At 36.4% G+C, this 12,826-nt stretch overlaps 1 protein-coding gene across 2 annotated transcripts in view; it reads left to right on the top strand.

The window, feature by feature from the left end:
- The window catches only part of LOC309651429 (A disintegrin and metallopeptidase domain 3-like), a 108,424-nt gene that overhangs the window by 35,218 nt on the left and 60,380 nt on the right, over positions 1-12,826 (top strand). For both annotated transcript variants that reach the window (XM_082444169.1, XM_082444170.1), the window contains exon 7: positions 5,907-5,969. In XM_082444169.1, the coding sequence (XP_082300295.1) occupies positions 5,907-5,969 (63 nt within the window). The remainder of the gene's footprint in view (positions 1-5,906; positions 5,970-12,826) is intronic.

Below are 12,826 nucleotides of genomic sequence, written 5' to 3'. Positions count from 1 at the left end.
CCACAAAATAAGAACAGAGTGCTATTTAAAAAATAACACTCAGCAGATAACAGTTCTTGGAAGGTAAAAGCATGCTGAACCTATGTAAAAACTCAAAAGAAAGTTCACAAGATAAAATTCCAGAAATCACACAAAGACTAAAATATAAACAAAAATGACAGGGAAATTTGAGAGATAAGAAATTCAATTAAAATAACAACATGGGTGATGTAATATGAGTTCCAGTGCAAATAAACATAGAAAACTGAGTTGAATAAATCACAAAACAATCCAAGAAAAATTCTCAGAATGATTTAAGTGGAGGTTCTGGACCAATATTAAAAAAAATCTGGTTTCTTATATATAAAGAAGATGCAGAATGGCATGGTCTTACCTAGCAGCAATATTGGAGGTTGAAAGGCAATACAACAGTTACTTAAAAGGAGGCAAAGTGATTTCCAGCCTATAATTCTATACCCAGTCAGAACTATAAAATAGAGATTTTTTTTTGGTTGAAGCCATTTCTTTCCTCCCTATTGTGAATGTCCTTCCTAATGTGTGAAACAAACCACACTTTTAAAAAAAGAGACTCTAATCTCATCCCGAATGAAAATAATAGCCAGCCACAATCACAACCAAATTCATAAGGAGTAGTTGCCAAATACAGTAAACTTTCAATCAGATCAAAAGATGGAACAACTGTGTAAGCTGCCTCAAACTATATTCTTCATGAGAACCACTATTAGGTCAAATACCACTAGATTTTGAAGCAACCAATTTCCGACTGTCAGTGGTTTAACATAACGTATGTGCTTTGCTCAGGCAAAGACCAAGGTGGATGAAACTGCTGGTTGTTTCCCTTTCTAGCTTCAACACGAGGCCCCAAACTGTCCCCCAGTAGTTTTTGAATCTAGACAGGAGTTAAGGGAAAAGAGTGTCTATATCATCCCCTCCTTGATGCTGCTGGCCCTGGACAGCTATCTCTCACAGACTTCTCCTCTCTTGGAGAAGGAGCAAACATCATTCTTAGATAATTGGCCATTTCTTATAAAGCAAGTATAGCAACTGCCGGGCCACAGACCATTACTGGTCCATGGCCTTTTAGGAATGGGGCCGCACAGCAGAAGGTGAGCAGTGAGTAAGCGAAGCTCCATCTGTATTTACAGCCGCTCGCCATCGCTCACATTTCCGCCTGAGCTCCTCCTCCTGTCCTATCAGTGGTGACATCAGATTCTCATAGGAGTGCGAACCCTTCTGTGAACTGCACATGCGAGGGAGGGATCTAGGTTGCGTGCTCCTTATGAGAATCTGATGCCTGATGATCTGAGGTGGAGCTGAGGCGGTGACGCTAGCGCTGGGGAGCGGCTGCAAATACAGATTATCACTAGCAGAGAGGTTTGGCTGCACAGAAACCATGATAAATCAATTGCTTGCAGACTCATATCTAAACCCTATCAGTGAGTGGCAAGTGAAAACAAGCTCAGGGCTCCCACTGATTCTGCATTCTGGTGAGTTGTATGATTATTTCATTATATATTACAAAGGAATAATAACAGAAATAAAGTGCACAATAAATGTAAAGCGCTTGAGTCATCCCGAAACCATCCCCACACCCCAGTCCATGGAAAGCTTGTCTTCCATGAAACCGGTCCCTGGTGCCAAAAAGGTTGGGAACCACTGAATTATAGTATAAGTCACCTATCCCCACCATTTGTTCAACAAAAGTTTGACACAAAAGAAATGAATGTATTCTAAAAGAAGAAGACTCCAAAAGGAATAAACATGGGGCATAAGAATGAATATAAATATAACATATAAAACATATACAGGATCCAAAGTGAGTTAAAAAACCATATTGATGTTGTTATACATTCATGGTCTGCCTCACAGGTGCCACCTATTGTTCTAAGAGCTTTACAGTATACCCTGTCTTTCCAGTTCTTTCTACAGTTCTGAGAGTGAGGACCATTGTCCCTCTCTACAGATAGGAAGCAGAGACCTAGAGAGTTTAAATCATTATCCTAGGAAATCCTCCAGTAAGTTACAGCTTTAAAATTCTAACCTAAATAATACAACCCCAGAGATAACGTTCTTTAGCACTCACATGTCTACCCTTACACAGTCTGTTTAAAAATCCTGGAAGTGCTCAAGAAATAAACGTAAGAGAAAAATAAAGCCATTTTTAAAATGAAAGACATTGACAATAGAATGAGTGAATAACAGAGTAGACACTGTGCTAAAACCCCAAGGTGATGTTATAGTCAGGGTTAAAGAAATAGAGAAAGCAATGACATAAAAATGAAAATGATGGCAGAGAAAACCAAAACTGTGTAACGGTTAATTTTATGTATCAACTTCCCTGGGCCACAGTGCCCAGATGGTTAGTCAGATTTTCTGGGTATTTCTGTGAGGGTGTTTTTAATAAGATTAAGAACTATATATCAGTGGAGTTTGTGTAAAGCAGCTGGTCCTCCATAATGTGGGTAGCCCTCATCCAATAGGTTGAAGTCCTGAATATAAGAAAAGGATGTAACTTCCCCTGCGTAAGACAGGACTCTCTAGCCGACAGCTCTCCAACTGGAACTGGAGCATCAACTCTCTCTCCACGTCTCCATCCCACTAACCAGCCAGCCTCCATAACCATATGAGCCAATTCCTTTTAATACATCTAATTATAATAAGTATATTAAATGCGTAAATATACACACATATTCTATTGGTTCTGTTTCTCTGGGGAACCCTGACTAATAGAGTGTGAAAGATTGCTAATGGACATTCAGGATAATCAATATTGTCATTCATGAATAAAATCACAACCAAAGTGTTCCAACTTATGAAGGAAGAAAACTCTGTTGAAATAAAGAAGTCCTGAACTTGAAAATTTTCAAATTACAAGAAATCCTTATGAAAACTGGTGACACCAAGATACAATGTATTTTGGACTTTATCAATAAATAATGAATAATGCTATAGGCATCTTGGCCTCAAAGAAAGTCACCCACAAAGGTAGAAAAACTCAGACTGGCGTTAGCCTTTGCCAAAATGAAGTGCTTGTAAGACAAGTGCTTGTAGTCAAGAATGTCTAACTAGGGAGTAGAGAAAATGGCTTCTCCAGGGAGTACACAATATCCCAGCAATTTGTTATCCAGTCAAGTTGCCATTATACTCCAAAAACGTGTGCTTTTTCAAAGACTTTGAGACAATATTATGTAAGTCAGTAAAGAAAACAGGAATTGAATGAATTTAACAGATTTCGGTAGAAAACCACAGAATCATGGCAATAGTTTCAGAAATACCATTTGGCAACATTCAGTACACATTCATGGTAAATAGTAGGAATAGAAAAGTTCCTTGATCTCATAAAGAACATCTATTAGCATCCACAGCTAACGTAAAGAATGTAAATGACTGAATGCTTTACTCCTGTTATGGACTGCAGGCTTGTGTTCCCCCCAAATTCATATTTTGAAACCTTAACTTTCAATAGGACGGTATTAGGAGTTGAAGCCTTTGGAAAGTAATTAGGGTTAGATTATGTACGAGGGTGGGGCCCTCATGGTGGGATTAATGCTCTTATACAAAAATGAAGAGGCACGGGATCCCTCTCTCTGCTCTCCATCACATGAGCATACATGAGATTTGCAAAGTCGGAAGAGTGGTGTCACCAGCCATCACATCTGCTGGTGTCTTGATCTTGAAGTTTCCAGCCTCTAGAAATATCAGAAATACATGTTTGTGGTTTAAGCCACCTAGTCTATGGTATAGTTGTTATAGCCCCAAACTGAAGAAAACCACCCCTGAGATTAGGGATAATGCAAGGTTGTTTGCCATCACTACTTCCAGTCAACATTTTACTAGAGTTCTTAGGTAGTACAATAGGAAAAAGAATAATAATAAAGGGTATACATTTTTGAAAGGAAAAATAACCCTATTTCTTTAGTGATCTAACTCTCTACATAGAAAGTCCTAAAGAATCTCCATTAAGGCAATCTGGACTAATTAAGAGAGTCTAGCAAAGTCACAGGGAAAAAGAAAGATAAGATATTCATTTTCCCCAAATTGATCTGTAGATTCAGTGTAATCCCAATCAAAATTCCAGAAGACATTTTGTAGAAATTGATTCTCAAATTCATAAGGAAATGCAAATACCTAGAAGAGTCAAAGAGTTTTGAAAATTGAAGAAAAGAACAAGATGAAGGGCTTACATTGCTTTTTCTTAAGCGGCCAGATAGTAAATATTTCAGGCTTGTGGGGCATACGTTCTGTTGCAGCTACTTCACTCACCCTTTGCAGCGTGAAATCAGCGTAGACAAACTATAAACAAACGGGGGTGGCTGTGTTCCAATAAAATGTTTTCTTACAAACAGGTGGTTATACCATGGGCCGTCGTTTGCTGACCCCTGCTGTGGAGAAACATATCATGTTTTTGGTATAAGGGTAGGCGTATAAGACAGTGGAACACAATAGATGAGAAGTAGACCCACGTGCTCTTGCCCAAATTATTATCCACAAAGGCGCTAAGCCCTTTGAGAAGTAAAGAATGATCTCTTCATCAAATGATGCAAGAAGATTGGATTTCCACGTGGAATAAAATGGGAATTGACCCTTATTCCAAAAACATGAATTAGAGCATAGTCAAGGCTAATCATAAAATTTCTAGTAGGGGACTTGGAGAAACCACATTAATGAGCCACAAGCCTGTGAAGAGATGTTCAACATCATTAATCACCCAAGAACTGTGAATTAAAACCTCAGTGAGATCTCGGTACAGACTGACAAGAATGCATGCAATGCAAAAGATTGACAATACCAAATACAGGCAAGAATGTGGAGCAATTGACATTCTTATTAGTTCTTGGAGAAAAAGCAGAATGATCAAACTACTATAGAAAGTAATCTGGAACTTTTGTACTACTTTACACATATACAGGTATAATGCGGATCAGGTTTTCCAATTCTAAGTAATCAACCAAGAAAGAATGAAAGACTATAACTGCCCAAAGACCTGTATGTGGATATTCATAGCCACTATATTTACAATAGCTAAGATGTTTAAATAATCCAAAGGGTCATCAACAGTTAAATGTATAAACAAACTGTTTTGTGTTTCTAAATGGCACACTTCCTAGCAACAAAAACAAATGGATCACTAATAATCACAGCAACAAAGATGTGTGGTGAGTGAAAGAATGCAGATATAGAAGAAGACATGCAATATAATTCCATTTGTGTGAAATTCTAGGTTAAGTTATTGTAACCTATGGTGAGAGAAAGCAGATCACTGGTTACCTTGAGACTTGTAGGCTATTATTAACTTGGAAGAGGGTGATGGAAGCATTATTTATTTTAGTGATGGAAATGGTTGCATGGGTGTGAATATTGCTACCAGTTCATGTAACTGTATTCTTAAAATAGATGCATTTTACTGAGAGTAGGCCACAATAAAGTTAATATAAATAATTACAAGTACAAAAATGATGATAAAATAGAGGTAACATTAGGGGGAAAGTTGATGGGAATTTGTTTAGCTTGAAGGTTGGGGTGAGGGACCAAGAGGAAGGTATTGAGAGGAAGGAACAAGGATTCTCCCTCATTTCAGTAACTTTTTTGAAGATTCTAATTCTCAAGAATATAAGGTGAAAGCTTCTGATTTGTTCCTAAAATTTTCATACAGTATCTCACCAGCTTATTTACTCAGTGGGCATCAATCCTCTTATTTCTCTAATATCTATAGCTTTATGGATTTGTATATGTATCTACCACCTATCTGTCTACCTATATCTCTCTATCTTTCTGTCTATCTATCTATAACTCTGTATGTGTGTGTGTGTGTGTCTGTATGTATATAATTATATAATGTACATGATATTACAAATAATGTAAAAAAATTTTAATGTTATGTTTAATTCATGTTCTCTGTTTTGCAGAAAAATTCTGGTGTACTGTTGAAAAGAGTTCTGAAAATACAAGTCATTATGGATAAAGCCTTGGTATGCATTATTGATATATTTCATTGTATCTTTTTTGTATTTAAATTGAAAGGGGATATGTCAAAGAATCTTTATTTGCAATGCAGATATACGTCACTCTGTTCAAAATGTGTATCTCAGTGTAGCAGTACATAAAAAATGTTGTCAATTGCCTTTCCATTGGCATGGGGGAATCAATACCAATATTTATTAGAAAGAATGTAAAACTTCATATATAAGGGAGGATTGTATTGCACTGTAATCTATTGGATTATAACTAGTTGCGTATACTTCTGGTTCCACCCAAAATTGTGGTGAAACTCTTCCTTAAATCAATTTCCATTTTAAAATAAGCTATTTCACTTATTACTCAATTGAAGATCCTTTTATTAATATTATCTTTTATAAGATTATTTTATGCTGTGTAATTGCTTAGGTTCTCTGTTGGAAATTCCATTTTTTAAAAATAGGAAGAATAATTCATAGGAACATATTTCATTATGGAACTTTTTGTTTATACAATTAGTTTTAGCAAAAACTTATAGGCAGGCAGCAAGTTAAAGAAAAAACTTGCTTTGTCCATTATCACTAGTAATTTTGTATAAGTCTCTCAATGAGTTTCATGATGTTTTAGATTTTTTGCATAAAAGGAAATATTCAGATCTTTAAATAAGTTTTATAAAAGTATTAACAGGAAATAATGATACAACACTAGCTCTGGGACCCCTGGGCCCTGCAACCAGACTCCAGGTCCCAGCTCTGCCTACCGGTAGACTGGCAGGCACCCCAGGACTTGGCTTCACCCACCAGTGGGAGGGCTACAGCCCTGGAGTCTTCTGGACCTTGACTCCATACAGCAGTGAGCCAGCACTATCCCCAGATCCCCCTGGAGTTTCACAGTCAGCTGCCTTATGACCTGGTCCTGACGACCAGCAGCTGGCAGCCTGTGCCTGAGGCAGCACTGGCAACCACCTGAACCAGGGGCCAAGCAAGCCCACCAGACTTCCCACATAGTCAGCCTGCCACAACAGGAAGACCCACACAGCCCACATTGGGGAACCACTAGAGTATATACCACAGGTGAAGAGAGTGGAGAATGCTGCTGGAACACACAGGAGGTCTCCTGCAAAAGGCCACTCTCCAGCATTAGGAAACGCAACCAACTTATCAGGTACATAAACATACAAATACTAACATAGGCAAAATGAGGCTACAGTGGAACACATTCCAGATGAAGGAACAAGATCAAAGCCCATAAGAAGATCTAAGTGAAGTGGAGATAGGCAACATACTTGAGAAAGAGGTCAGGGTAGTGCTCGTAAAGATGATCAAAGAACTTGGCAGAAGAATGGATGCACAGAGCAAGATGTTAGAAATTTTAAGCAAAGAATTAGAAAATATAAAGAATGACCAAACATAGATGAAGAATACAATAGCTGAAATGAAAAATACACTAGAAGGAATCAATAGTAGACTAAATGATACAGAAGAATGGATCAATGAGCTGGAAGACAGAGTAATGGAAATTACAGATGTGGAACAGAAACAAGAATGAAAGGAAATGAGGACTGTTTAAGAGACCTCTGGGACAACGTCAAGCACACTAATACTTGCATTTTAGGGGTCCCAGAAGGAGAAGAGAGAGAGAGAAAGGAACTGAAAACATATTTGAAGACATAATAGCTGAAAACTTCCCTCACATGGGAAATGAAACAGATATCCAGATCCAGGAAGCCCAGAAAGTTCATATAGGATTAACCCAAAGATGAACATACCAAAACATATAGTAATAAAAATGACAAAAATTAAAGATGAAAAGAGAATATTGAAAGCAGGAAAAGGAAAACAACAAATAACATACAAAGGAATTCCCATAAGGCTATCAGTTGACTTTTCAGCAGTAACTCTGCAGTCCAGAAGGGAATGGCACAATATATTTAACGTGTTGAAAGTGTAAAACCTACAACCAAGAATACAGTACACGGCAAGGCTCTCATTCAAATTGATACAGGGATCCAAATCTATACAGACAAGCAAAACCTAAAAGAGTTCAGCAGCACAAAACCACCATTACAAGAAATGTCAATTTTGCTAAGAAATTGCTAAACAATTTTGCTAAGAAAAAAGCCAGGTCCAAAAACTGGAAACATAAAAATTATGAAAGAAAAAAGCTCACTAGTAAAAGCAAACATACAGTAAAGGTAGGATATCATCTCACATGCAAAGCTGGAAGGAAGGTTAAAAGATTTAGTCTTTTAACAAAATCACCTATATCCAGAATAAAGAATAAGGAGATACATAAAGCAATTACATGTAAAATAAGATATTAAAAACAGTGATTGTGAGGGGAGGAGAGTATTCATGCATGGTTGTTAAAATGTATTTGAAATTAAGAGATCAGCAACTTAAAACAGTCATTCATATCTATATATCTCTATCTTTATAAAAACCTCACAGTAACTGCAAACCACAAACCTATACTAGATACACACACACAAAAGTAAAAGGAATCCAAACATAACACTAAAGATAGTCTTCAAATCATATGAAAAGGGCACAAAAGAAGAAGAAAGGAACAAAAAAGACTTACAAAAACAAGTCCAAAACAATTAACAAAATGGAAATGAGAACACACATATCAATAATTACTTTAAATGTAAATGGACTAAATGCTCCAATAAAAAAAGAAATAGAGTGGTTGAATGGATACAAAAACAAGACCCGTATGGCCTGCAAGACTGTCACTCCAGATCTAAAGACACACAGACTGAAAGGGAGGGGATGGAAAAAGGTATTCCATTTAAAAGGAAATCAAAAGAAAGACAGGTTAGATATATCTGACAAAATAGTTTTTAAAAAGGGACTGTTACAAGAGACAAAGAAGGACACTACATGATGATCAAGGCATCAATCCAAGAAAAAGATATATCAGTTGTACATATACATGCACCCAGCATAGGAGCACCTCAATCTGTAAAGCAAATATTAATGGACATAAAGGGAGAAATTGACAGTAACACAGTAACAGTAGGCAATTTAGCGCCCCACTTGCGTCAGTGAACAGATCATCCAGACAGAAATTCAGTAAGGAATCAAAGGCCTTAAGTGACATATTTGACCAAATGGATATATTGGTCATTCCATCCAAAAGCTGCAGGACGCACATTCTTTTCAACTGCACATGGCACATTGTACGGGATAGATCACATGCTAGACTATAAAACAAGCCTCGGTAAATCTGAGAAAACTGAATTCATATCAAGCATCTTTTCTAACCACAATGCTATGAGACTAGAAATGAACTACAAGAAAACTACTGCAAAAAACTCCCAGACACATGGAGACTACACAATATGCTACTAAACAACCAATGGGTCACTGTAAAACCGAAGAGGAAATAAAAACTTCCTGGAGTCAAATGAAAAGGAAAACACAGTGATACAAAAATCTGAGACAGAGCAAAAGCAATTCTAAGAGGGAGGTTTATAGAGACACTAGCTTGTCTCAGGAAACAAGAAAAATCTCAAAAAACCTAACCTTATAGCCAAGGGAATGAGTAAAAGAAGAACAAATAAAACAAATAAAACTCAAAATCAGTAAGAAAAGGAAAGAAAGCATAAGGAGAACAGAAGAGAAATAAATGAAATAGGTATAAAAGAACAATAGAAAAGACCAATGAAACTAAGAGCTGAATCTTTGAAAAGATAAACAGAATTGATAAAACTTTAGGCAGATTCATCAAGGAAAAAGAGAGAGGGCCCACATCAGTACAATCAGAAATGAAAGAGGAGAAGTTACAACTGACACCACAGAAATACAAAAGATCATAACAGACTACTCTGAACAACTGTATGCCATTAAAATGTACAACCTAGAAGACATGGACAAATTCTTAAAAATGTTCAATCTCCCAAGACTGAACCAGGAAGAAATAGAAAATAGGAACAGAACAATTTCCAGTAATGCAATTGAATCAGTAATTTTAAAACTCCCAGCAAACAGAAGTCCAGGACCAGACGGCTTCACAGGTGAATTCTGCCAAACACTTAAGAGAAGAGTTAGCATCTATCCTGCTCAAACGATTCCACAAAATTGGAGAGGAAGGAACCCTTCTGAACTTATTCTGTGAGAACAGCATCACCCTGGTATGAAAACCAGACAAAGATATCACAAAAAAGGAAAATTACAGGCCAATAACACTGATGGACATAGATGCAAAAGTCCTCAACAAAATATTAGCAAACCAATTCCAACAAGGCATTAAAAGGATCATACACCATGATTAAGTGGAATTTATCCCAGGGATGCAAGGATTTTTCAATATCCACAAAAAAATCAGTGTATTACACCTACAGATGGCCAACAGCCACATAAAAAACAGATGATCATCTCAGTAGATGCAGAAAAAGCTTTTGACAAAATACAACCTCCATTTATGAGTAAAACTCTCCAGAAAGGGGGCATAGAGGGAACATACCTCAACATAATAGAGCTCATATAGCACAAACCCACAGCTAACATCATACTTAATGGTGAGAAGCTGAAAGCACTTCCTCTAAGATCAGGAACAAGACAAGCATGTCCTTGCTCACAACTTTTATTCCACATAGTATTAGAAGTCCTTGCTGCAGCAATCAGGCAAGAAAAAGAAATCAAATGAATCCAACTTGGATAGGAAGAAGTAAAATAGTCACTGTTTGCAGATGACATGATACTATGCATAGAAAAATCCGAAAGATACCGCCAAAAACTAGGAGAGCTCATCAATGTATTTCGTAAAGTTGCTGGATGCAAAATTAATACACAGAAATCAGGTGCATTTCTATAGACTAACAGTGAACTATCAGAAGGAAAAATTAAGAAAACTATCTCATTTTACCATTACATCGAAAAGAATACTCCCTAGGAATAAATCTAACTGAGGAGGTAAAAGACCTGTACACAAACAGATGGAAACATACACTGTTTCCATAGATTGGAGGAATTACTATTGTTAAAATGACCATACTACCCAAGACAATCTACAGATTCAGTGTAATCCCTATCAAAATACCAATGGCATTTTTCACAAAACTAGAACAAATAATTCTAAAGTTTGTATGGAAACACAAAAGACCGTGAATAGCCAAAGCAGTGTTGAGAAAGAAGAACAGAGAAAGTCATCACACTCCCTGACTGTAGACTATACCACAAATCTGCAGTAATCAAAATAGTATGATACAGGAACAAAAACAGACACATAGATGAATGGAAGAGAATAAAGAGCCCAGAAATAAACTCATGCACTTATGGTCAATTAATCCACAACAAAAGAGGCAAGAATATACAATGGAGAAAAAAACAGTCTGTTCAATAAGTGGCGCTGGGAAAACAGGACAGCTACATGTAAAAGACTGAAATTAAAACATTTTCTCACACCATATAGAAAAATAAACTCACAATGGATTAAAGACTTCATGTAAGGCAGGAAAGCATAATACTCCTCGAAGAAAATATAGGCAGAACACTCTTTGTCATAAATCATAGCAATGTTTTTTTGTTTTGGTTTGGTTTGGTTTCTTTTATCTGTCTCCTCGGGCAAAGAAAACAAAAGAAAAAAATAAATGAATGGTCCCTAATTAAACTTAAAAGGTTTTGCCCACCAAAGGAAACCATAAACAAATGTAAAGTGAACCTACTGAATGGGAGAAAATAGTTGCAAATTATATGACTGATAAAGGGTTAACATCCAAAATATATAAATAGCTCATACAACTCAATGTCAAAAAACAACCCAATTAAAAAATGGGCAAAAGAACTAAATAGACATTTTTTCCCAAGAAGACCTACAGATGGCCAACAGGCACATGAAAAGATACTGTACATCACTGATTATCAGAGAAATGCAAATCAAAACCACAATGAGATGTCACCTCACACCTATCAGAATGGCTATCATCAAAAAGGCCACAAATAACAAATGTCGACAAGGATGTGGTTAAAAGGGAACCCTTGTACACCTTATGGAGGGAATGTAAATTGATGTAACCACTGTGGAAAACAGTATGACAGTTCCTCAAAAAATTAAAAATAGAACTAACATATGATGCAGCAATTATACTCCTGGGTATACATTTGAAAAAAATGAAAATACTAATTGGAAACATACATGCACCCCAGTGTTCATAGCAGCATTATTTACAATAACCAAGGTATGGAAGCTACCTAAGTACCATCAACATATGAATGGATAAAGATGTGATACACACACACACACACACACACACACACACACACACACACACACACACACAATGGAATACTACTCAGCCATAAAAAATGAAATTTTGCCATTTGCAACAGGATGGATAAACTTGGAGGCTCTGTTATGCTAAGTGGAATAAGTCACGGGGAGAAAGACAAATACTGTATGATACCATTTATATGTGGTATCTAAAAAGTAAAGGAAACTAGGAATATAACAAAAATGTAACAGACTCACAGATATAGAGAATAAAATAGTGGTTACCATTGGGAAAAGGGAATGGGGAGGGGCACAATAGAGGTAGGGATTCAGAGTTATCCACCGTTATGTATAAAGTAAATAAGCTACAAGGATATATTGCACAACACAGGAAATATAGCCAATATTTTATAACAACTATAAATGAAGTATAACCTTTAAAAATCGTGAGTCACTGTGATGTACATCTGTACCTTATATAATGTTGTACATCAACTACACTTCAATAATTTTTTTTAAAAAATATAAACATGTTTCATCAGTAAAATCCTGTGTAACCCCTTGTGATAATATTGTAGTCTGTCTTATTTCTCCTTGTGTAATCAACCACAAAATAAATTATTTTACATTAAATATCCAATTGTTGTTTAAATAA

Source organism: Balaenoptera physalus, assembly GCF_965194825.1.
Source record: "Balaenoptera physalus genome assembly, chromosome: 21".
NCBI lineage: Eukaryota > Metazoa > Chordata > Mammalia > Artiodactyla > Balaenopteridae > Balaenoptera > Balaenoptera physalus.
Note: the sequence above shows the minus strand (reverse complement) of the source record. Positions and strands in the feature narration are given on the sequence as shown.